This window comes from Equus quagga, chromosome 12 (genome assembly GCF_021613505.1).
Source record: "Equus quagga isolate Etosha38 chromosome 12, UCLA_HA_Equagga_1.0, whole genome shotgun sequence".
Lineage (NCBI taxonomy): Eukaryota > Metazoa > Chordata > Mammalia > Perissodactyla > Equidae > Equus > Equus quagga.
The window spans coordinates 38,204,799-38,230,865 of record NC_060278.1 but is presented as its reverse complement, the minus strand read 5'-3'; the positions used below and the strand labels follow the sequence as shown (position 1 = coordinate 38,230,865).

Below are 26,067 nucleotides of genomic sequence, written 5' to 3'. Positions count from 1 at the left end.
TTGAGACAAATCATAGTACTTAATAAGGCTATGGAGAAAATTAAATGAGATATTCCGTATAAAGCACGTATCACAGTGGCTGGTATACAGTAAATGCTCAATAAATGCTCAAGAACTTCTGTTTCAAAACATAGCAAGCTGCAATCAAATTAGCTCTCTATGTTCCTGATAGTGAATTTGGAGCTCTACGAATTTTTTTGGTGATTTTTTATACATAACATAAAACTTATATTTTATCCATTTTGAAGTGTACAATTCAGTGAGATTAACTACATTCACAATGTTGTACAATCATCACCACTATCCATTTCCAGAAGTTTTTCACCACCCCAAACAGAAACTCTGTACCCATTAAACACTAACTTCCTATTCCCCTCCTCCTCCTCCAGCCCCCAGAATCCTCTGTTCTACTTTCTGTCTCGTGAATTTGCCTTTTCTAAGTATCTCATGTAAGTGGAATCATACAATATTAGTCCTTTTGTGTCTGGCTTATTTCACTTAGCATAATGTCTTCAAGGTTCATCCATGTTGCAGCATGTATCAAATTATCATTTCTTTTTAAGGCTGAATAACATTTCATTGTATATATACACCACACTTTGTTTTTCCATTTGTCTGCAGACAGATATTTGGGTTGTTAGGACCTTTTGGCTACTGTGAATAATGTTGCTATGAACATTGGTGTATAAGTAAGTATTTGAGTCCTTGATTTCAATTATTTTGGGTATATAGAAGTAGAATTGCTGGGTTAAATGATAATTCCACATTTAACTTTTTGAGTAACCAGCAAACTGTTTTCCTGGAGCTCCATAGAATTTTAACTCCATCTCAACTGCTCCATTCTTATGAGGCTTGATGATTATGCTCTTTTCCCCCTCCATCTCTAAAACAGAGATAATATCACTTCTCAAAGATTAATGAGTTGATGCTTCTAAATCAACAGCATCCTTATCTAAAAGATATCTTACAAAAGTGTGAAACAGTAGTATTCTTCAGAGCTCTTCAATTTAATTCCATGCCTCTGGGCATAGTTCTTGTTATTAGATATGCTAAAATCAAAAGGCCTTGAGTAACAAAAGCGAAATCATGAAATAGGAGGCTCCAAACTCCCAACCTTCCAGAGAAACATCAGAAAAACAACCAGAACTACCAAAATCGATTTCATCAGAATTCTGGAAAAATAGGCATAGATATACAGAAACAAAGTGAATGCTGAATCAAGCAAAAGGCAATGTAACACTGGCAGGAGAGCTTTGCGGCATTTTAAACCCTTAGCCTTGCCTCACTGCTCCTGGCGCAACAGCAATCTTGAAGGCAGCAGCACATGCTCCCCGCATGGGACTGATCTCTGGTTCCAAAGGGAGCAGAGCAGATCTTACTCACAAATTACTGTGTTTGTCTATTCTGATCTGTCTGGGGCTACCTGAAAGACTGATGCAAGGTGCTCATCACCTCTGTTTCACCTAACTGAGAAGCCACTCAGAGCAGAAAAGCAACGCGCATTGCTGGAAAATACTGTCAGGTGATCAAAAAATCTGCAGCCACACGCAGATATTTTTGCCCCAGATTTATGGGGCAAAATATTTACAGTCAAGGCATAAAATAGACCACTTACAGCTAGGGAGCAAAAGCCAAGGATAGTGTTTCTTTGGGAAATCTGAGCACTCAAAAGCACTTGTGTATACTGGGGAATTTAGAAAGCCACACATATGCCCAGGACAGGATGAATGCTTAGAAGAGACCTGTGAACACCTTAAGCTTTCGCCACTGGATGATCTAAAAGCTCAGTACAAGCAAGAAATGAAGGCTGAGGAAAAACTGTCAACGGAGTTACACTGTTAAGGAATGACTCAAGCATGGCCAACCCATAAAGAATGGACGATGAACACAAATCATGACTTCAATAATCAAGAACAGCCAACCTTGAGCAAGGAGGAAAATGCTTTCCAGAGTTACCACATTACAGTACAGCAGTCCCTCCTTATTCACAGGGATATATTCCAAGACCCCCAGTGAACGCCTGAAACTGTGAATAGTACTAAACCCTACATACACTATGTTTTTTCCTACACTCACATACCTATGATAAAGTTTAATTTATAAATTAGGCACAGTAAGAGATTAACAATAACTAATAATAAAATAGAACAATTATAACAAAATACTGTAACAAAAGCTACGTGAATGTGGTCTCTCTCAAAATATCTTACTGTACCACACTCACCCCTCTTGTGATGATGTGAGATGATACAATGCCTATGTGATGAGATGAATGACGTACGCATTGTGACGTAGCGTTCTGGGTGGTACAGGGCAGGACAGCACAAGATTTCATCATGCCACCCAGAATGGTGCACAATTTAAAACTTATGAATTATTTATTACTGGAATTTTTCATTTAATATTTTCAGACAGTGGTTGACTGTAGGTAATGGAAACTGCAGAAAAGGGGGGACTATAGTATTCAAACGTCCAGTTTTCAACAAAAAAAATCATAAAGGATAAAAAGAAACAGTAAAGTATGGCCTTTTCAGAGGAAAGAGATAAACTGATAGAAAACATCCCTGAGGAGGCCCAGACATCAGATTAGACAAATAATTTAAATCATCTGTCTTAACTATGCTCAAGGAGCTAAAGGAAAACATGGACAGAACTAAAGGAAATTAGGGAAACAATGTATGAACAAAATGAGAAGATCAATACAGAGATAGAAATTATAAACAGAAATGAAACAAAATTTCTGGAACTGAAAAATACAGTGATTGAAATGCAAAATTCACTAGAGGGATTCAACAGCAGATTTGAGCAAGCAGAAAAAAGAATCAGTGAACTTGACAATTACCAGGTGAACTTGATGATGTGACAATAAATTATGCAATACACATGGGAGTCCCAGAAGGAGAAGACAGAATTAAAAGGACGTAAAGAATACTTGAAGAAATAATGGCTGAAAACTTACCAAATTTGATGAAAACCATGAACCTAAACTTCCACGAAGCTCAACAAACTCCAAGCACAATAAACTTGAAGAAAGCCACCTTTAGACACATTACAATCAAATTATCAAAACGCAAACACAAAGAATTTTGAAAGCACAGAGAAAGAAGCATCACAAACAAGGGAATCTTCAATAAGATTAACAGCTAATTCCTCTTCAGAAACCACAGAAGTCAGAAAGCAATGGGATGACATATTCAAAGCACAGTCACATGCCACACAACGTCTTGGTCAATGATGGACTGCATATAGACAGTGGTCCTGTAAGATTCATATAGCCTAGGTGTGTAGTAGGCTATACCATCTATGTTTGTATAAGCACTATAGGGGAGAAAAAAATTTTCTTCTTCCCTTCTAGGTTCTTCTGGCTGGTCTAAGAATTAAATTGACATGAGATAGATTAACAGGAGAAAAACAAAAGTTTAATAACATGTATTACATGAGAGAAACCCAGGGAAACGGAGTAACTCACCAAAATGGCCGAAGCCCTCACCTTAAATACCATCTTCAGCTAAAGACAAAAGAAGATGTTGGGGATGGCGAGAGTCATGACTTTGAAGGGAAGGAAAGCAAGTCACAGGTAGGTGAAAACAAGCAAGCATATGGAAAACAAATGTTAATTTAGCCAAATAGAAACAGAAGAACACAGAGAGGACTCCAACAAACAGGCTTTTCTAGGTTCTTCCCTGTCTACCACCTAGTTCATGTTATGCTCAGGTGATAAAAATCCACCCATAAAGAATTAGTGGACCTAATAAATCAATTCAGCAAAGTTGCAGGATAAAAAATCAACATGCAAAAATCAGTTCTCTTTCTATACACTAGCAATGAACAACTGCAAAAGGAAATTAAGAAAACAATGCCATTTACAAAAGCATCCGAAAGAATAAAATACTTAGGAACAAATTTAACAAAGGAGGAACAAGACTTGTGTATTGAAAACTACAAAACAATAAATCAACTAATCAATTAATTAAAGAAGATATAAATAAATGGAGAGACATCCCCTGCTCACGGATTAGAAGAATTAATAATAAGATGACAATTCTACTCAAACAATCTATAGATTCAACGCAATCCCAATCAAAATTCAAATGGTGTTTTCTGCAGAAAGAGAAGAAACTTTCAAGGGACCCAGAACAGCCAAAAACAATCTTGAAAAAGAGGAACAAAGTTGGAGGACTCCTACTTCCAGATTTCAAAATTCATTACAAAGCTACAGTAATAACACAGTGTGGTACTGGCATAAGGATAGACATATTACAGACCAATGGAATAGAATTGAGAACCCAAAAATAAACTCTCACATCTACGGCTAATTCATTTTTGACAAGGGTGCCAAAGCCATTCAATACGGGGAAAAAAACAGTCTTCTTAACAAATGGTAATGGGAAAACTGGATATCTTCATGGCAAAGAATTAAGTTGGACCCTTACCTAACACCATATACAAAAATTCACTCAAAATGGATCAAAAACTTAAATGTAAGAGCTGAAAGTATAAAACTCTTAGAAGAAAACATTGGAGAATATCTTCTTGATTTTCTTGATTTTGGATTGGCAAATGATTTCTTGGATATGACATCAAAAGCACAGTCAATAAAACAAAAAAATTAGATAAATTGGACTTCATTTAAATTAAAAATATTTTGCTTCATAGGACACTATCATGTGAGTGAAAAGACAACTCAGAATGGAAGAAAGTGTTTGCAAATCATATATCTGACAAGGAAGTAATAGCCAAAATATATAAAGAACTCCTACAACTAAACAACAAAACAAACAACCCAATTCAAAAATGGGCAAAGGACTTGAATAGACATATTTCTAAAGAAGATATACAAATGACCAATAAGCACATGAAACGATGCTCAACATTACTAGTCATAAGGGAAATGCAAATGAAACCCACAATGAGATATGAGTTTATACCCATTACGATGGCTGTAGTGTAAGTGCCTGACAATTAGCTTTTTTGATTATAATGTAAGTGCCTGACATTAAGTTTCTGATTGACAAGGTGTTCTCTTTAAAGACATCCATCTCAAATAAACACATTGCCAGCTAGGCCACCCCACCCACGAAGATCCCCTTTTTAGAAAACCCTGGTTGACATAGAAAACTGATCGACTACTTGCTTTTCCCTTCCTGAACTTTAATTCACACTCTTTTGTTTTAAATTCACCAATAAACAGTGAACTCTCAAAACTCTAGGCACTCCAACGTCAACCCCAAGAAAGGCAGAACTCCAAGTCTACTCTCTCCCTCTACTGGGGACCTCACTGTGTGGCCCTAGAGATGCCCTGTATCCTCCAGGACCTCTGAGTAATAAATCTTGTTTTTTCAAAGTTCACTGATGGTTGTTGCTGAGGTATCTTGCAACCATAACAAGAACCACGAGGGCTGGTCCAGCTACAACATTGGCTCCCTTTGGTGAAATGTCTGTGGGAGTTTGCCTCAAGTAGTAGAGGCCGAGGTGAGTGCTCCCAGGCATTTCTAGCAGATATGGATAGGCTGAGATTGACCCAAAATAATGGCTATGATCAGAAAAACAGAAAATAAGTAGTGAAGGTATAGAGAAACTGGAACCCTTGTGCATTGCTGATGGGAACTTAAAATGGTGGAACTGCTGTGGAAAACAGTTTGGCAGTTCCTCAAAAGTTAAACATTGAATTACCACATGACACAGCAATTCCATTGCTAGGTATATACACAAAATAGCTATATTTTGAGGTATGTAGGCACTCAAATAGATACATGCATGTCAACGTTGACAGCAGCATTATTCACATTACCTGAAGGTGGCAACAACCCAAATATCCATCAACAGATGAATGGATATTCAAAATGTGGTATTTACCTACACTGGAATATGTGCTGCAAGATGGATGAACCCTAAAAACATTATGCTAAGTCAAAGAAGCCAGTCACAAAAGGACAAATACTGTATGATTCCACTTATATAAAATATCTAGAATAGGCAAATTCATATAGACAGAAACTAGAACAGAGGTTACCAGGGGCTGAGAGACGAAGGATGGGGAGGTATTGCTTAATGCTTACAGAATCTGTTCAGAGTGATAAAAATTTTGGATGTAAAAAAGTGGTGATGGTTACACCACATTATGAATGCAATTAATGCCACTGAACTGTACACTTAAAATGGCAAATTTATGTTATATATATTTAATGCAGTAAAAAAATAATAAAAGAAAAAAATGCCTTCATTTCTGTGATTTCACGTTACGATTCTTTGAGCCATTGCATAACTCAGTTCCTCAAACCACCTTACTCGGTTAGGCTGATGAATATCTTGGCCATAATTTTGGAAGATGGATCAGAAACAAATTTTAATACATGGTTTATGTAGTTCCCATGCTAGACTCTTTTTGCTTTGCTCCTTTTTTTCCTCCCACATTTCCTCCCTCTAAGGTTCTAAGTGAGTGCCATGAAAATAGGAGAGTGCTCACCATTTAAATATCTTTAATCATTGGCTAATCACATTAAAGTGGTAAAAAGAAAAATATCCCTGTATCCCTTACTTTTCCTCAACACTAGACACCAGTATTATGAGTGAGATAAATGTGAAAATGAGCCAACTTCCTTCTGACCTGACCTAAGGTCAAAAGGATATCTTATGTAATTATGGCATAATTACCATTTGATCCACATGACACATTCTCCTCCTGTGCCCTCAGGCGGCAGCCTCTACTTCACAGGGAGAAGCACAGGGCTGTGGTTAGCAAGCTCAGGCTGCGGGCAAGTTGCCCTGTGACCTAAAGTAAGTGACATGACTCCTCTCAATCTGGCTCCTGATAAATTAATGGCTAAGGATTAAAGTAAGTGACATACAATGTGCACCCTGTACTTAGTAGATACTCAAAGTGGTAGCACTATTGTCTTGACTGAGTGTTGGGTAAAGTGATTTCAATGTCAATACAGGGATGGAAAGACATAAAAACAGCTCCTGGATTTTATTTTAGGTAGCATCTTGAAAATTACTGTTAATACTTCAGTTTGGAGGGACAGGACTCAAACAACGCTGAAAGACCACTTCTTTCACTTGCTAAGTCACCTATGTTTTAAGGGTTTTAGCAGAAATATGCCACCATAGCAGACTCTAAAGGATAGCAACACATAAACCTTCAAAAGAATGGTCATATTTTCTTCTCAAGTAGATGTCACAAAGGGCACTTTTCTTGAGTGGAAGGAGCAGCCCTTTTTACAGCTTATTTGCTTTGCTGAGCTCTTAAGCAGAGCTCTAATTATTCATTAGAAATTTTAATGAGCCTCACTGAACCACTGTCTAGATCCATAAGCCTACCTTAGTATTTAAGCATTCTGCCTCCAGCCAGACTGTCTTGAATTCAAAGTCCATTATTTATTTTCTCCTTTCACATAAAAGGCTCACTTAGGATACACACTTATCTGAGTACCCCAACTTGATATTTATAGATACACAGTGGATCTGAAAAAGCAGTGCAAGAAATGAACTACATGAAACTTCAAGGAAATTTAACAAACGCATGCCCATGAGGGCTCCCATAGGCTGTTTAAGGCCCGAGTCTCCCTGTCCATTGAGCCTTAGGTTGTAAAACAGGTAATCCCACAGGCAGTTAGACCCTTTCTATCACAGCACTTAGAGCTATTCCCTCAGGTTTCATCCCTTTCTAGAGTTTGCCCCAGGTGTTTTCAACTCACACCAAAGGCCCAGTTAGTGCACACTAATATTGCTGGGATTCACACTCTCAATTATGTATAATATGTAAACTAGCACCAATGTTTGGATTCCCTAAATTTCCTCTTAGAAGTTTGATTAGATACTTTACACTTTAATAGATTTTATTTAAAACTAAAAATATGCAAGTGATTTTCCTAAGCATGCAATTATGCTAATTTTTAAACTTCTTATCCAGATCTACAGACAACTCAAGCACAAAAGATTCAAATACAATTAATATGTTGTTTGTCCATTAGAATACACTAACTTTATAATGTCAAAATGGCTAAATTTTACCATAGTTTCCAGTTCATTCCAAGCACACTGAATTCATCATCTATGATATATAAAATACTCATTGGTTCTCCAGGATAAAGATAAATAAAATTCTCAAATTTTATGTAAACTTACATAAAGTATATGATTTTCTTGTAAGTCTCAAAATGTACATATTTTGTTTCTCTAACAAATGCAAAGGTATATATTTAAGCTCAAAACTTAAAAATAGTATCTGTTTTGTGGAAGAAGGGGGAGAACCTAAATATCCAAAGGAAACCAAATTGCTAAAGTGTCCTTAAAGGGATCCCCTCCATCAATATTCTATAATTCTTTAAAAACTACTGACATCTGAGATTCTCTTTGCATTGGTGGACTCATATGAGAAAGGAAGATTTAGAAAGCCAGGAGCTAACTCTGAACGTTCAGTAAAGTTAAACACAGAGAAACACACTGAATGGCATTTCATCGTAAAGTTTACAGCCAATTATGTTACATCAAATTCTGTTACAGTAGTAATCTTTAAATTTTGTAGAGACAAGGACTATATCCCAACTGCTTCTACATATCACCAAACCAACTACCACGCCATCTGCTTTTTTTTTTAACAGTTAGTTTTACTATAATTCACATAACATACAATTCACCCATTTAAAGTGTACATACAGTTCAATGGCTTTAGTATATTCAGTGTTGTTGCAACCATCACCACAACCAAGTTTAGAATGTTTTCATTACCCGAAAAAGAAACCTGCACTCCTTAGCTGTCATCCCCACTTCCTCCATTTCCCCCAACTTCCCCAGCCCTAGGCAGCCACTAATCTACTTCTGTCTCTATGGAATGCCTATCCTGGACATTTCATATAAATGGAATCATATAATATATGGTCTTTCGTGACTTCCCAGAGGGGAAGGGGGTCGGGGGGTGGGTGAACCAGCTAAGGGAGCACATACGTATGTGATGAATAAAAACTAGACTATTGGTGTGAGCACGATGCAATCTAAACAGAAATTGATATACAATAATGTACACCTGAAATTACACAATGTTATAAAACAATATGACCTCAATAAAATAATTAAGGGAAAACAAAAGTAGTAAGGGATATGTTACCCCAACTATCAACCCCAAGCTGAGCTTTCCACTAAAGGGTTTTCTTTCATTAGCTGTCAGAATACCCAGGGGATCACACTTCAAGCACATCTCCTATCATCCTCCACACTGCTCTCTCCATTCAACACAGAGTGAACTTGTGTCAGTTCCATAAGCAAGCAGTGCTCCCTCCTGCCCCAAAGCACAGCTCCCAGAACTGACTTCAAGCACTATGTACTCTCGTAATAATTTTATTATTTAACACCTGCCTTCTCACTAACTTATGAGGATTCCATGAAGGTAAGGGCAAGATCTGTCTTGTCGTCACCATAGGCACTGTTAACGCCTGGCAAATATTTACACAGTAGGAAAATCAATAAAAGTTGGTGAATTACCATTACTATCATTAATCCTATCATGAGAACCTCACTGTTCAGCAGAAGTAGGGTTCTGCTGCACAGAAAACACATTTTGACTCATTAAGATTCCTGGATTCACATCCTAATTCTTACCCTCTCTCCTGCTAAGAGGGAAAAGGCACTTTCTAGATTAAGACTTAATTTCCTCATTTGTAAAAGTTAAGGGGTTAAGGTAGGTCATTTTCAGGATCTTTTCTAGCTCTCCCAAATTTACATCTCTGGCCAAGATCACTGTCCTGAGATCTCGACCAACTGCTTCTTCAACATGTCCACTTTGATGTCTAAGGGACCCCAAACATCTGACTCCAAATCATCACACTGCCTTTGCCCTCCTCTCCCCAGACTGCTCCTTGTCTCTCTGTATTCCCAGCCTCAGTAAGTGGTACTACCATGCATCTGGTGCCTAAACCAGACAACTGGGGATTATCCTGGCCTCTTTTTTCATACCTAATCTATCATCACTCCAGTCAATTCTACCTCCTTAATAACTTTGAATCCACTTATTTTTTTTCCAGCTTCTCCCTCTGTATAGATCACTAGCAGCACCCCTTGCATAGATTATTGCAAAAGCCCCTTAACTGGTTGCACCGTCTCTAACCTTGCAGTTCTCATTCTTCACACTGCAGACTGAGCAATCTTTCTTAAAAAAGCAACTCAGATCACGTCACTCTTTTGTTCAAACCTGTTGGGAAGGCCCAAACTGGTTATTATAACACAAAAGGTCCTTTATAACCTGGATCTTGCTAATCTTTTGAACTTTAATCTCTCTACTGCTCTACTCTCTACTATTTCCCCTAGCTTCATTCTCCTGTTTCATTCTGTTCCAGCCAAACTGAATATTGACAGTTTCCTAAACATAGGGGACTCTCTTCTTGTCTTTTGGACTTTAGTCCATGGTGTGCCTGCTACCTCTAATGCCCTTCCTCTCCCTTCCATCCCCATATCTCCTTTACTTGGCCAGCACTTATTTGTCCTATCTCAGCTTGAGATCATTTCCTCCTGGAAACCTTCCATAACCCGCCTAGGATGGTGTACATCCACAGTCATGTGCTTACTTAGCACCAGTCATGACTCCTATCTTGCTAGTCTGCACTTGCTAGTTACTTGGCTCCTGTACTCAAGCATAAAAAACTCAAAGGCAGGTTCCCCAATAGTTTTATAGTGCCTGTCATTCAATGCTCAATAAATTCCTGTTGAATAAGTAACCATGTGTAGTTACACAAAATAATGTAAGAAACATTTTATAAAGGGAAGAATTCTTCTGTTATGCAAAGTCATCATCTAGTCTATCTTAATTAAAACCTTTTTGTGGGAGGCAGAATAATGGTCCCAAAAGACATCCATGCCCCAATCCCCAGAACCTATAAATATGTTATACTACATTGCAAAGGGGAATTAAGGCTGCAGATGGAATTAGGTTGCTAATCAGTTGACCTTTAAAAGGAGAGATTGTCCTAAATTCCTGGGTGGGCCCAATGTAATCACAAGAATCCTTAAACATGGAAGAGGGACACAGAGAAGGACTTACATGCTGACACACCTTGCTGGCTTTGAAGATGGAGAGAGGGTACCACAAGCTGAGGAATGCAGGCAGCCTCTAGAAGATGGAAAAGGCAAGGAAGCTGATTCTCCCCTGGAGCCTCAAGGAAGGAATGTAGCCCTGCTGACACCTTGATTTTAGCTCAGTGAGACCCACATCAGATATCTGACTACAGAACTGTAAGATAATAAATTTGTGTGTGTTTTAAGCCACTAAGTTTGTAGTAATTTGTTACAACAACAATAGAAAACTAATACAGTTTCAATAATGGGGCTTTTTTTTTTTTTTAAGGGAATTTTGGCTAGTGACCTTAAAGTCCCTTCTGACTCTAAAATCATTTGAAACTATGTAAATTAGGAACTCTTTTATTCTGTTCTTACATAGGGAACAGCTACCTTTCACAGGAGATATGATGTCTTCACTGATCGATCCCTTAATGAGAGAAGAGCAAAAAAAGGCTACTGTTTCGGCAGGTCACTTTCCAAAGAAATTTTAGTTTAAAAGAGCTGGAATATATACCAGGAGAAGAGATAAAGAAAACTGGACTTCAGAATTATGGAGATTTAGTATATAGACTATAAGAGAGTTAAATTGTCCATTAACCTACCTGAAGAACATAATGGGTTACAATCTCAAAATATCAATCCCAGGACTTATCACTCTTCGTATAGAAGTTTAGCCAGCCGTTTACATGTATTAATTTGAATGTACTAGGGTAGGGTATGCACACTCCTGTTCACCATAGTCCACATCAATCCCAAGGATCTCAATCCTGGCCAGAACTATGAGCATATAAATTACTCAACTGACTCCACCAGGCATTCGAGTTTAGAGGCCAGCTCTAAAGCTTCTACTATGGTGGAAGCCAGATATGTAAAACGCAAATATACCTTTAGTAGTCTTATGGCATCACCTTACTTTAGGTATCAGTTAATATGCCAGTAGGTGTGTTATATCTGACATAAAAATAGAACGGCACTGAGAATATGTTTTTAGGAACACACATTAGGGGAGAGAGGTAGAGAAAGGTAAGTCTAAAAAGAGAATATTAAAAAGATTTCAGGAGATAAGAAAATTACTGACAAAAGAGGTAAGTAAGATGGGCTTAAAGCCAAATTAAACCAACCTCTTAATTTTGCTGACTACTACTTCTAGTTATGGCACTCAAAAAATATCTTGTGACACACACAAAGACAACAACTACCACTTAGAAGCACTTACTGCACGTTGGGTTCTCTTACAAAGTGCTCTACACACATCGCTTATTCTAAGAACAGTCCTGCAAGACACGTAGAATCAGCCCTCCTACAGACAAAGAAAGAGGTACTTTTCTAAGGTCATATAGGTAGGAACAGGTAGAGCCAATATTCAAACCCAAAACCTTTGTTCTTCTCGCTCTAGCGACAAGCCTGACTGCAGGCCCCAGATCCATTTCCAAGTTTGTTTTCCTCCAGTTTTCAGGCCCTCCTTGTCACCTCCCAGCTGGCCACTCTGTGAAGGCCTCCAGTGGAAGAAGTCAGGGCACTGAATACTGGCAAGTCAATCTGGAATGGTCTTCCTTCCTCAATTTCCATCTGTGCCTGTCTCAGGCTTCCTGCCATTTGCTGAACTGTTTTGTCAAATGCTTAGATACTATGGTGACTGAGTAAATAACTGAAGTGTGTTGTTATGGCAACAATCAGACACTTAATCTGAACTTGTCTCTTAAACCATATAAAATTTATGGGCTAGTGGTTGCCAGGGTCTTGGGGGAGCAAGGAATGGGGAGTGGCTGCCAATGGGTACAGGGTTTCTTTTTAGGGGGATAACATTTTCTAGAATTAGATACTAGTGATGGTTGTACAACTTTGTGAATATGCTAAAACCACTAAGTTGTACACTTGATAAAGGTGAATTTTATGGCAGGTAAACAATATCTCAATAAAAAAACTGTACCAATAATCAAAGAGTCAGATATCAACAAATGCTGGAAAAGATGTGGAGAAACCCTCATATATTGTGGTGGGAACGTAAAATACTGTAGCCACTTTGGAAAACAGTTTGGCAGGTCCTCAAAAAGTTAAACATAGAGTTACTTTATGATTCAGAAACATGCCCATGTCTACACCCCTAAGTATAAACTCTCTGCATTGTTAGTTTTGACACAGAGAATGGATTAGGGAGAAATAAGATGGGAGACATCTTTAGGCAGCTTTTGTGGTACTCCAGCTAAAAGACGATGCTGCTGAACTATGGCAGTGGAGATGGAGAGAAACAGACCAACTAGTGAGATCACAGGGAGATACAATCACTGGGACTTGGTGATTCAATATGTACTGAGAGAGGACAGGCTTCAGTGATCTCTCGAGGTAAACCGAGGAAAGCTCTCCAGGCAATCCTAAAGCTTCCCATTCTAGACCCCTTCCCGGTCTAGAAAGGGATAATTCTACCCTCAAAAGAATCCTTCCATTCAGTTTAAAATTCTTTTGCCCACTCACACTTACCTTCTTTTAATTTAACAAAACACAAAGTACAAATAAAAATGTACCCCTTACACATAAGAAACTCTATAGATAAACTAGAGGTGAATCACCAAATTTTAATTGAGTGTAGACTATGCTAAGGCTATTCAGAAAGCTAAGACACTCACAGCTCAGTAAGGAATTTTATAGATATATGTAGATGAACATCATCCTTACACAGATGAGGAAACTGAAGTACAGAATGGTTAAGTACACCAAGTGACCTAGAACCAAAAGCAAGATTTGAATTTTGGTTTTACAACTCCTAATTGCATTTTCTTACACTCTTAAACTCATTTTATATAAGATATATAAAATAACTTTACAAAATAATTTGTATAAAGACTAAGCTTTATAAATCATATATTTCAAATGCATTAGGAGATAGTAATTCTACACATCTGCTCACTGGATAACAACAAGTACTAAGTAAGTTTAATTTATACAATCATACCTAAGGAAACTGGAAGAAGGTCATGGAAGGAATAAAAGGAGCCATAATCTTGAAGCTACGACTGACCTTTGTACATATGCAACTAGGTCTCAGTTTTTAAAAACATCACAAGATCAGATTAGAGAGGCACAAACTGCCCTTGAATTACAGGTATAGAATAAATCAATTTATACACAAATAGCACTGTATACAGGCAGCCCAGGTGGTCTAGTGGTTAAGATTTGGTACTCTCACTGCTGTGGCCTGGGTTCGTTACCCGCTCAGGGCAAACCACTCATCTGTCGGCTGTCATACTGTGGCAGCTGCATGTTGTTGTGATGTTGAAAGTCATACCACTGGGATTTCAAACAGCAGCAGGGTCACCCATGGTGGACAGGTTTCAGAGGAGTTTCCAGACTAAGAAAGACTAGGAAGAAGGACCTGGCACATACTTCCTAAAAAACTGGCCATGAAAATCCTATGCATAGCAGTGGAGCATAGTCTGATATAGTGCTGGAAGGGGAGAGGATGGCACAAAAAGACCAGGTAGGGTACCTCTCTGCTGTAAACAGGGTTGCTACTAACAAAGCACTCGATACATCATTGGTTTACCCTTAGGTCTTCTAAGAAAATACTTTCAATCTCTTGTCAAAAATTATTTTAATTTGCTTTAAGTCTACTAGGGAAAAGCAAAGACAAAGCAGTCAGTTAACTGGAAAGCCAAATTATGAGTTACATTAAAAAGTTACCAAATTACCTCACTGAATAAGTAAGGATTGATTTGTAGAAACTGGAAAGTTTCATCTTTTACTCCAAATAAAAAAATACAAATAGGGGCTGGCCCGGTGGCACAGCGGTTAAGAGCGCACATTCCGGCCGGGGTTCACTGCTTCGGATCCTGGGTGCGGACAAGGCATCGCTTGGCAAGCCACGCTGTGGTAGGTGTCCCACATATAAAGTAGAGGAAGATAAGCACGGATGTTAGCTCAGGGCCAGTCTTCCTCAGCAAAAAGAAAAGGACTGGCAGCAGATGTTAGCTCAGGGCTAACCGTCCTCAAAAAAAAACCCCAAAAAAACATAAAATACAGGATATGGATAGATTGACTGTATTTCTAATCATCCAAAGAAGCAGAAGAAACCAGAAGATGAGAGAAGACATTCCAGTTCATTCATGAGGGCCTTAATGCAAAGACTGCTGGCTTAGATGTAGTGTCGCTACACTCAGGAGTCCCAGTCTAGGACGTACCACATGTTTCTGATCAAAAATAATCAGAAGTGGGGGCTGGCTCCATGGCTGAGTGGTTAAGTTTGCATGCTCCATTTTGGCAGCCCAAGGTTTCACTGGTTCGGATCCTGGGCACTGACCTAGCACCGCTCATCAAGCGATGCTGAGGCAGCATCCCACATGGCAGAATTAGAAGGACCTACCACTAGAATATACAGCTATGTACTGGGGGGCTTTGGGGAGAAGAAGAAGAAGAAATAAAAAAAAGAAAACTGGCAACAGTTGTTAGCCCAGGGCCAATCTTTAAAAAAAGAAAGAAAGAAAGAAATTACCTGGAGATGGCAGAACTTAAAAAAAGAAAAGAAAAGTATAATCAGAAGCCGCCTTTTCCCAAAGGTGCCATGTAAAAAAGTCCATAGTTCCAAACTTTGCCAAATTATATATCAAATGAGAAATACTCTGAATTACTCTGTAACCAAAGTGATTATAGATAATCAAAGCTAGATATCCTATTCAACATTGGTATATGATATATATTAAGTATATTAATATATGTGAATGTACATCATTCACCCACTGAGTGAGATGGAAAGATCCTATAAAGAGGTAAGATTGCACTAGCACATAAACTCACAGGTTAGAGATCAAAGCACAGTGACGACAGAAGGAAATGTTTAAGGCTGATATTGGTAGAAAACAGTCTAATTTATAAAGCAAGGAGACTATATATTTAAAATACTTAGTGTGAAAACATGAACAAAACATGTACAAAGAATGTCAATTTCAGCACTGGGAAGAGCCATAAAGAAGTAGCTAAATAAATGATGGTACAGCCGTAAAATGGAATACTGTGGAGGCACATCACAGGCTTGGCATACCACCCAGCTGGATCTATACGTGCTACTTCAGAACTAGCTCTGGAATATCTTAACAGAAGAAAAGCAAGATGCAGGACAGAATACACAGTATGGGATGGGAAGACGGCTTATTTTTAAAGACTAGTTAAATAGTAATTAAAAAAAATACCTTGTGGTATCTTCTTAGCAGTGCCTCTTTTGCTTCTTAAAGTTCTTTTTCCGGGTACTTTTTTGTCCTTTCCCAAGAAAGTCTGTCCATCTTTGGGGCCTTCACAAGGAGTGTTTTCCGAGTTCTCACTTGCAGCCACCTCACAGCTTGGTGTGCAGCTTTCATTATTGTTGAGACTGTCCTGCTCAAGCACTTCCGGTTTGCCCATGGCACTGTCACTGCTGGTTAGATGCTCATGCCCAGTCCCATCAAGCTGATTTTCATTTTCGTCTGATGCAGAAGGCAAGAGTGTTACTCTACTTTCCACACCGTCACCAGGATGACATCCATCTTGTGGTTCTATCTGCAGATTATATGTAGGAGTTTCACTGTCATCCATTAGAGCATCTTTTGTTGAACCATTTAAGTTTCACTAAAGTCCTTCCATGTCTACAACGACAAAAAGAGGAAAGCTACTTCATTTTCTAAACTCTGGATTCTGAGTGATCTTTGATTTTCCTCTTCTCTTGTGGTGTTTGGCTCTAAGTAGGGAAGAGAAGGAAATGCCTGAAGCTCATTCCTATACCTCTTCCCCACTTTCAACCCCACCCGCCTCACCTAGTTCTTGCTTGAATACAATGGTTCTCAACCCTGGCTGCATGTTTATTACCCGTGGAGCTTGTCCAAATTCTCTCCTAGACCTGTTAAGTCAGAGGATTGAGTCCAGATACTGACATGTTTTTCTAAGTTCTCTAGGTGATTTTAATGCACATTTTGTTGGGATCACTGCCTTAACAAAATAAATTACTAGTTAAATGAGGTTTTATCTGTTAAAATGAATCACTTATGTTATCCCTGGACACTTAACAGACAAATGAAAGTTAGTTGTATAAGTCCTTGTTTGGCCAAAACAGCAGCAATATTTGCAAATGAAAACACTTAAAGACATTTTTTTTTCAATAAATCGAGAAAAGGCATGTGAGGATAAATTCAGGTAGCATTTTTTACACTATATTCTCATTACATTTTTTATTTCCTAAAATAAGCCCTAGAAAAGTACCTTAGAAGTGTCAACAAATTCCTGTTATACAACTTTAAAAAAAGAGGGCTATGATTAACTCTAGGCTCGAGTTTAGACTTGGAAAAATCTACATCTGTTCCAAGGGCCCTGCTAACATTTTAAAGATCTACATAATAGATTACAAGCCCTTTCTTAGTCATGTTTTATGCCCTCTTATTATCCAAAAATAGATTACATTTTAAGGAAAATTATGCCAACCAGATTTATATATTTTTATGTTTGCCAAGTATTATTTTTGGGTTTGAATCAAATATAATATTCCAGTAATTGTGGAAAAAACCTCAGTGATAGGACTTTTTAAATTCTTCTAATTAACAAACAAATGCTTACTCCTTAGAAACACATAAAGCACAATTCTTTAAAACATGAAAAGAAAGTACAAAATAAAACATTACCCCATACTGATTGTATCATATGCTTTCAACATAATTTGCAACTGGAATATTTTATTTGATTCAGACATAACTGCTTGGCAAACATAAAAATATCTAAACCCGGCTGGTATCATTTTCTTTAAAATGTATAGTACATATCTCCACTGATAGGTATGTAATATAGAAAGTAAAATGATTTAACTAGACTAGAATAACTTAGTGCAGACCTAAAAGAAATTCTAAATAAAGTATAATTTTTAATTTAAAAAGTTATTATTTTAATGAAGTGTCTTCAGGATCACTATCAGGAGAGAATTCAAACTCAAAGGACTTTTAAAGTGCATGTGGCTAAAACAGTGGAAAAATCCCAAAGTCCATTATAGGTAAACAGATAAACGAAATGTGGTATATTCATACAATGGAATATTATTCAGCCATAAAAAGCAATGAAGTTCTGATACATGCTATAACATGAATGAACCTTAGAAACATTATGCTAACTGAAATAAGCCAAGACACAAAAGGAAAAATATTGTATGATTCCACTTACATGAAATATCTGGAATAGGCAAATTCATAGAGATAGAAAGTAGATTAGTAGTTACTAGGGGCTGAGGCCTAGAGGAAAAGGGAGTTATTGCTTAACAGTTATGGAGTCTTTGCTTAGGGTGACGAAGATTTGGAAACAGTGGTGATGGCTGCACAACCGTGGGAAAGTAATTAATGCCACTGAATTGTACACCTAAAAATAGTTAAAAGGAAGACAATGTCAAGAGAATGAGAAGACAAACCACAGACTGGGAGAAAAATATTTGCACAAGACACATCTGATAAAGACACATCCAAAATATACAATAAACTCTTAAAACTCAACAATCAGAAAATGAGTAACCTGATGAAAATGGGCAAAGGACAAGAATAGACAGCTCACCAAAAAAAGATACACAGACAGCAAATAAGCACATGAAAAGATGCTCAACACTGTATGTCAATAGAGAATTGCAAACTAAAACAACAATGAGATATCACTACACACCTATTAGAATAGTCAAAATCCAGAACACTGACAACACCAAATGCTGTTGAGAATGTGGAGCAACAGGAACTCTCATGCATTGTTGGTGGGAATGCAAAATGGTACAGACGCTTTGAAGGACAGTTTGGCAGTTTCCTACAAAACTAAACATACTCTTACCATATGGTTCAGTAATGGCACTCCTTGTAATTTACCCAAGTAAAGTGAAACTTATGTCCACACAAAAACCTGCACATGGATGTTTATAACAGCTTTATTTATAGTAGCCAAACTTAGAAGCAACTGAGATGTCCTTCAGTAGGTGAATGGATAAATAAATGGTGGTACATCCAACAACTAAAAAGAAATAAGTCGTCAAGTTATGAAAAGACATAGAGGAACCATAAGTACATAATACTAAGAGAAAGAGGCCAATCTGAAAAGGCCACAGACTGCATGATTCTAACTATACACGAAATTCTGGAAAAGACAAAACTATGGAGACAGAAAAAAGATCAGTGGTTGCCAGGGGTTGGGGTGGGGAGGGAGGGATGAATAGGTAGAGCACAAAAGACTCTTAGAGCAGTCAAACAATTCTGTATGATACTATAACGGTGGAGACACAGCATTATACATTTATCAAAACCCACAGAATGTATAACCTTCTATGAGCGAATCTTAATGCAAACGATGGACTTTAGATAATAATGACGTGTCATTGTAGATTCAGTGATTGTAACAACTGTACCCTGTGATGCAAGATGTCCATACCGGGGGAGGTTGTGCTTGTGTAGGGGCAAGGAATTTTATGAGAACTCTGTACTTTCCACTCTATTTTGCTGTGAACCTAAAACTGCTCTGAAAAATAAAGTTTATTAATTTAAAAAAATGGTTAAAATGGTCTATTTTATGTTATATCTATTTTATCACAATAAAAATAGTGACACGAAATTTATGTGGCTATGTAGGACAAATGCCAGCCCTTAAAACTGGTAACAGCCTCAGTTTTTACCTTAAAGAGACACAGAGGTCACATGCCAAGGGGGACGGTGGCAGGTAGAATGCAGTCTAGGAAGCCCTAAACAATAACCACCACCTCATGGGGAGTCTCTACCATGCATTAGAAACTGTGCCGGGTACTTTACAGACCTTATTTCTAATCCTCCAAAACAAGCCTACATGGAGGAATTCACTCTGTCTTTTAGATGAAGAATCTGAGGCTTGGAAATAGCTTGTTTAAGACCATATTCCTGGAAAGAAGTAGAACTGGATGTGAAACCACGTTGTCCTGATTTGAATCCTGTGCAGCACAGCATCATGGCTGAAAGCACAGGCAGACCAGGGCTCAATTTCCGGCTCTGCCATTTAACAAACTGTGTGACCTCAGAAGTTCCCTAGCATTTCTAAGCTTCAATTTCCTCATCTGTAAAAGTGGAGAACCGTAACATCTACCTCAAAGAGGCATTTGTGAGGCTTAGACAACACGGCAAGGACCGTGCTTAGCAGAGGTCTTGGCCCACAGTCAGTGCTCAATAAAAGTTACCCATTATTGCTTCCCAAGAACTCTCCCAGGCTGGCTTTAAACACTGACAGGTTCACGTGAGCAGGTCCATAGCCTGACCGCAGGTTCAGAAACAGCGCTTTTCCAAACCTCCCAGAAACGATGAGGTTCTTGACAATAGACTAATGCTAACCAGCGCCATTTGAGAATACTGATGTGCTAACTTACGAGGGGGAGATCTCATTTAGTTCCTGGAATGCTTACGCATCTGTTCTATGCAGCCTGTTTCAGATGATTAAGATATCTAGAAATTACTGATTACAGCCCCTTGGTAAGTATAAAATTACAGATCACATTTGCGGCTTTGTTGAGTGTCACATACCAGGCCCTGAGTTAAACTCTTCAGACCAATACCTTAGCAGAGAGGTAATTTTAGTCCCATTATACTAATGAAGAGACCAAGTCTCATATCTTGTCAAAAGTCATTCAGCTAGTAAGTTCAGAAATGGAATTTCGATGAGTTATGATGCTGAGGCCACCTATCAATCTTTATGCTCCACGGACAGTGAGGAGAGAGTAACTGAAAGAAGAGTTCACTTCAGCTGTGGTACACCCCAGTGAAGACTCTCCACCCCACAGCAGAGGACACAGCTCTAATGACCAAGAAGTTCAAGTTCCTGGAAGTTCTCTTCCTGGAAAGTGCTGGATCCACACAATACACCATTTCTTACAATGGCCTACCTTCTTCTGTTGGGAACTTTTTTTTAAGGTATACTAATATACTATTTAAATTAAGCAGCTATTACCAGTAAAGTAGGTATTCCTTCCTTTGGGCCTCAAGACATTTTATCTATTATTTTGTGATGACATAATTAGTTTAATTCTCCAAAGGGAACTTCGTAAACTGCTTTTCAACACTAACTCTTATGGTCTTTCCAAGGTGTGAATGTCCTGTAATTATTTTTACAAGACACCTACCAATTCTTCAACTCCTGGCTCAAAAATCACTTCAATTTGCCTTCTCTAACTTCTCCATTCCAAAAGATCCATATGATATACTCCTCTACAGCAGTCTATACCACCACACAGAGTCCTTCCCAAATACTGACCTACACTATACATTTTTACATATATGTCTTACTAGATTTAAGCCATTTGAATACCCACAATCCAGCCATAGATTATTTTTATTATTCCGAATGTCTTGCCCTGGACCTTGTAATTATTAGACACATGAAAGAGTAAAGGAACTAATTTTCTACAATTTCTCTCTAAAAAGGAAAAAGTCAGGCACATGGATTCCTATCTGCCCCCCTGTCCCTACTCTGAGAGATAAAGGGATCCATGACACAATATTTGGCTGCTGTCTACATTTCTAACACATTTCAATTGGAATATTTTAATTTAAGCAATAGAATAACTTTCTTAATGGGATTTCTAATCAGTATAGTCCTACTGCTTTTATAAATAGTGTTATTTCTGTGTCTTCTTCCTTCTCTTTCCTCTCCCTCAATGCTACACCAATAGCATTTCAAAGGGCAATCTTCTGGGACACCTGTATCTCACTCTACGAAAGCACTCGAGCAAGGGAAAATCTCAAAGAGTAAGAGACTCAGTTGATAACCTAGAATTTTCAAATAAGTATGTGCTAACATTGCATGGGACCTGGAGGTTAAAAGTAGAGTTGAAAGGGCATTCAAAGTTATTTGCTGTATCTAAATTGTATGTCGATTCTGTGAGAGTCCCTATGCCTATACGAATTCTCACAAAAGAAACAGCGACACAGTGCACTCACTGCACAGCACTGGCTCTGGTGTATTTTGCCTTTTAAAAGCATGACAGTGAGTGCTGCCCAAGTTTCCAGCCTCTTGCAGCAAAACAGCATTCCAAATACGTACATGGTATAAAAGTTATTTGACATGTTGACTCTGTACAGCTAAAGAATTTCAAGCAAACATATTCAAGTGAGGCTTTTACAAAACTTTGAGGCAGAAGCTTTAAATAATATAGAGTAATAGAGTAACAAAAAGAAATCTACATTTTGTCAAAAAATATCATCTCAATCCCAAGTATGATTTGACTTCATTTTTGATACATCTTTACGGATATTTGATGAGATTAAACATCAGGTGTTACTATAAGTAGAAAATTATAGGAATAGTTAAATATATATTACTCAATTATTATTATCTTTTTAAATTTTTTAAATTTATTTATTATTTTCTTCAAGGAAGATTAGCTCTGAGCTAACATCTGCCAATTCTCCTCCTTTTTCTGAGGAAGACTGGCCCTGAGCTAACATCTGTGCCCATCTTCCTCTACTTTATATGTGGGACGCCTGCCACAACATGGCTTGCTAAGCAGTGCCATGTCCATACCCAGGATCTGAACCAGTGAACCCCGTACTGCCGAAGCGGAACGTGTGCACTTAACCACTGTGCCACTGGGCCGGCCCCTCAATTATTTTATTTAAATGTTCTAAGGAGATTATGAGTGTCATTTCTCATAATTCACACAAATTAGACCTAAATATTATACTTTTACTTTTTAAAGAAACCAAGACTCTTCTTAAGGATTAAGATGCAACCTAAGTTTAAATTTGGTAATTTATAGTCCAACCAAAATTTAGAGGAAGGCAGTTACCAAAACAATAAGGTATTCTATTAACCCCAAATTCAAATTTGGCTACTCATAGTCAACTCAGAGTTGAGGAAGTCACCACACCCATATGTTACTGTGTTTATTATGGTGATAACACAGCATTTTACATTTTCCCATCTTATAGACATGTTCCAATACCACTTATACATAATTGCTAAATCTGTGGTTTTCTGTGGTTAATGCTTTGTTTAGACATATGTACCTGCAGGCAATCTCCAGTATACCAGTCATCAAAGTATGCCTCAGAGGAATGATTCTCAAAAATTTTGCAACCAACAAGAAATTCATTTATCACTGAGATCCTATACACACAAAATACACACCTATAACAGAAACAAAGTTATCTTAAAACCTAACACACATGAAGCACTCTGATACACTCTCCATTTTATTCAATACTATTTCATGTTTTCTTAAAATGCTGATGAAGATCCACTGGGTTGATTTCACACCCTTCACTCACCATGGCAATGTTATAAGGCAGTTTCTAGCAATTAGCAGTATCTCAACCTGAGGGCCACCATCTGAGGACCAGAGAAGTTTATAATTATCTCCATATTGTTTTCTGAAAATGATGCAGATCTTACAAAATTCAGACATAAAGTTCACTTAAAATGTTGCTCCCATAATTTCAATATAACAACTTTTGCTAATCTATATCATTCCTCTTGCACTAAAATTTAGCTAAACTATTAACCTTGATTACAGTCCCTTAGCTGACATCTTCAGCCGTCCTATATTCTATACTTATGCTATCCCATTATGGCAGCCACTAACCACATAGGGCTACTGAGTACTTGAAATGTGAACAGTGACACTGAGGAACTGGATTTTTACTTCTATGTAATTTTAATTAATTTAAATTTAAAAACAGATATCAATTCAGTTATAGAAAAACATGTAAGTGTGGAAAAAATTGGGTATGTGAATCTGTTTTGTGTGTGTGTGAGGAAGACTGGCCCTGAGCTAACATCTGTTGACTATCTTCCTCTTTTTGCTTGAGGAGGATTGTTGCTGAGCTAACCTCTGTGCTTCCTCTATTTTATGTGGGATGCCGCCACAGTATAGCTTGACAATGGCTGCTGGGTCTGTACCCAGGATCCGAACCTAAGAACCCCAGGTTACTGAAGCGCATGAACTTAACCATTATGCCACCCGGCCAGCCCTGTGAATCTGCTTTTTCACCTGTAAATTTTAGGAAATCTAAATATACATCAAGCTTTTCCAATGAAAAATGTGTCTGAATTGAAACACTTACTATGAATAAAAAGAATGTAAAATAACTCTTAAATAATTTTAAATATTGATTACATATTGTGATAATATTTTGAACTACTGGGTTAAATAAACTATATTGTTAAAATTAATGTCACCTCTTAAAAGGCTTTTGTAATGTGGTTACTAGGAAACAAAATTTCGTATACGGCTTGCATGATATTCCCATTGGACGACACTGCCCTCCATGATTCTGCCTTGACAGTGCCACTGCAGCCATTCACAGCTTATTGTGGACCACTCCACTCCAGATTCCTTCTTGCTAATACAAGCTATGCTGGAGGCATTTTCTGGCTATAGACATTATTATTACTATAATTAAACAGAGTAAATACTTACTAAAGGAAATAGATACTATATGCTTTAAAATTAATTTATAACTACTTATTTATATCCTATTTTCAGGATGTAAACCCCAGGATCATGTTGTCCCTTTTTTTGGGGTACTTCCCCATATTCAAAATACTCTAGGCACTTAATAAATGTTGAACAGTAATTATAAAGAGGAAGACAGCCTTACACTAATCTTTCTAAATATTTTAATTTCTACATAATAGTACAGTGCTACAAAAATAAGCCAGATTGTTTTATTATTTCTTTAATAAGAATAAAAAGCACAATTTCATAAAAAGGAATTCATTAATACAGAAAAAAGAAAGGTCATAGAAGAGAAAATTTATGCCATAAGAAGGAAGATAAAAATGTGACAAGGTTCACCATCCGCAAATCAATCAATGTGATACACCACATCAACAAACTGAGGAATAAAAACCACATGATCATCTCAATAGATGCAGAGAAAGCATCTGACAAGATCCAACAGCCATTTATGATAAAAACTCTAAACAAAATGAGCATAGAAGGAAATCATCTCAACACAATAAAGGCCACATATGACAAAACCTCAGCCAACAGCATACTCAATGGGCAAAAACTGAGTGCCATCCCCCTGAAAACAGGAACGAGACAAGGATGCCCTCTATCACCACTCTTATTTAACATAGTACTGGAGGTCCTGGCCAGAGCAATCAGGCAAGAAAAAGGAATAAAACGAATCCAAATAGGGAGGGAAGAAGTGAAACTCTCGCTGTTTGCAGACGACATTATCTTATATATAGAAAACCCCAAAGACTCCATTGGAAAACTCCTAGAAGTAATCAACAACTACAGCAAAGTTGCAGGGTATAAAATCAATTTGCATAAATCAGTAGCATTGCTATATTCTAATAACGAGCTAAGAGAAAAAGAACTCAAGAACACAATACCATTCACAATCGCAACAAAAGAATAAAATACCTTGGGTAAATTTAACTAAGGAAGTGAAGGACCTATATAATGAAAATTACAAGGCCTTTCTGAGAGAATTGGATGACGACATAGGGAGATGGAAAGACATTCCATGTACATGGATTGGAAGAATAAACATAGTTAAAATGTCCATTCTACCTAAAGCAATCTACAGATTCAACGCCATCCCAATCAGAATCCCAAGGACATTCTTTACAGAATTAGAACAAAGAATCCTAAAATTCATATGGGGCAACAAAAGACCCCGAATTGCTAAAGCAATCCTGAGAAAAAAGAACAAAATGGGAGGCATCACAATCCCTGACTTCAAAACTTACTACAAAGCTACAGTAATCAAAACAGCATGGTGCTGGTACAAAAACAGGTGCACAGATCAATGGAATAGAATTGAAAGCCTAGAAATAAAACCACACATCTATGGACAACTAATCTTCGACAAAGGAGCTGAGGGCATCCAATGGAGAAAAGAAAGTCTTTTCAACAAATGGTGCTGGGAAAACCGGAAAGCCACATGTAAAAGAATGAAAATTGACCATTCTTTTTCACCATTCACAGAAATAAACTCAAAATGGATCAAAGACCTAAAGCTGAGACCTGAAACCATAAGGCTTCCAGAAGAAAATGTAGGCAGTACACTCTTTGAC

The 26,067-nt window shown here is 37.7% G+C and overlaps 1 protein-coding gene across 2 annotated transcripts in view; it reads right to left on the bottom strand.

Moving 5' to 3' along the window:
* Nucleotides 1–26,067, bottom strand: part of CNST (consortin, connexin sorting protein) — a 114,074-nt gene that overhangs the window by 52,709 nt on the left and 35,298 nt on the right. Inside the window, exon 2 of one of the 2 annotated variants that reach the window (XM_046678334.1) lies at nt 16,230–16,658. In XM_046678334.1, coding sequence (XP_046534290.1) covers nt 16,230–16,608 — 379 coding nt within the window. In that variant the 5' untranslated portion in view covers nt 16,609–16,658. The remainder of the gene's footprint in view (nt 1–16,229; nt 16,659–26,067) is intronic. The other variant, XM_046678335.1, reaches the window with a different exon arrangement.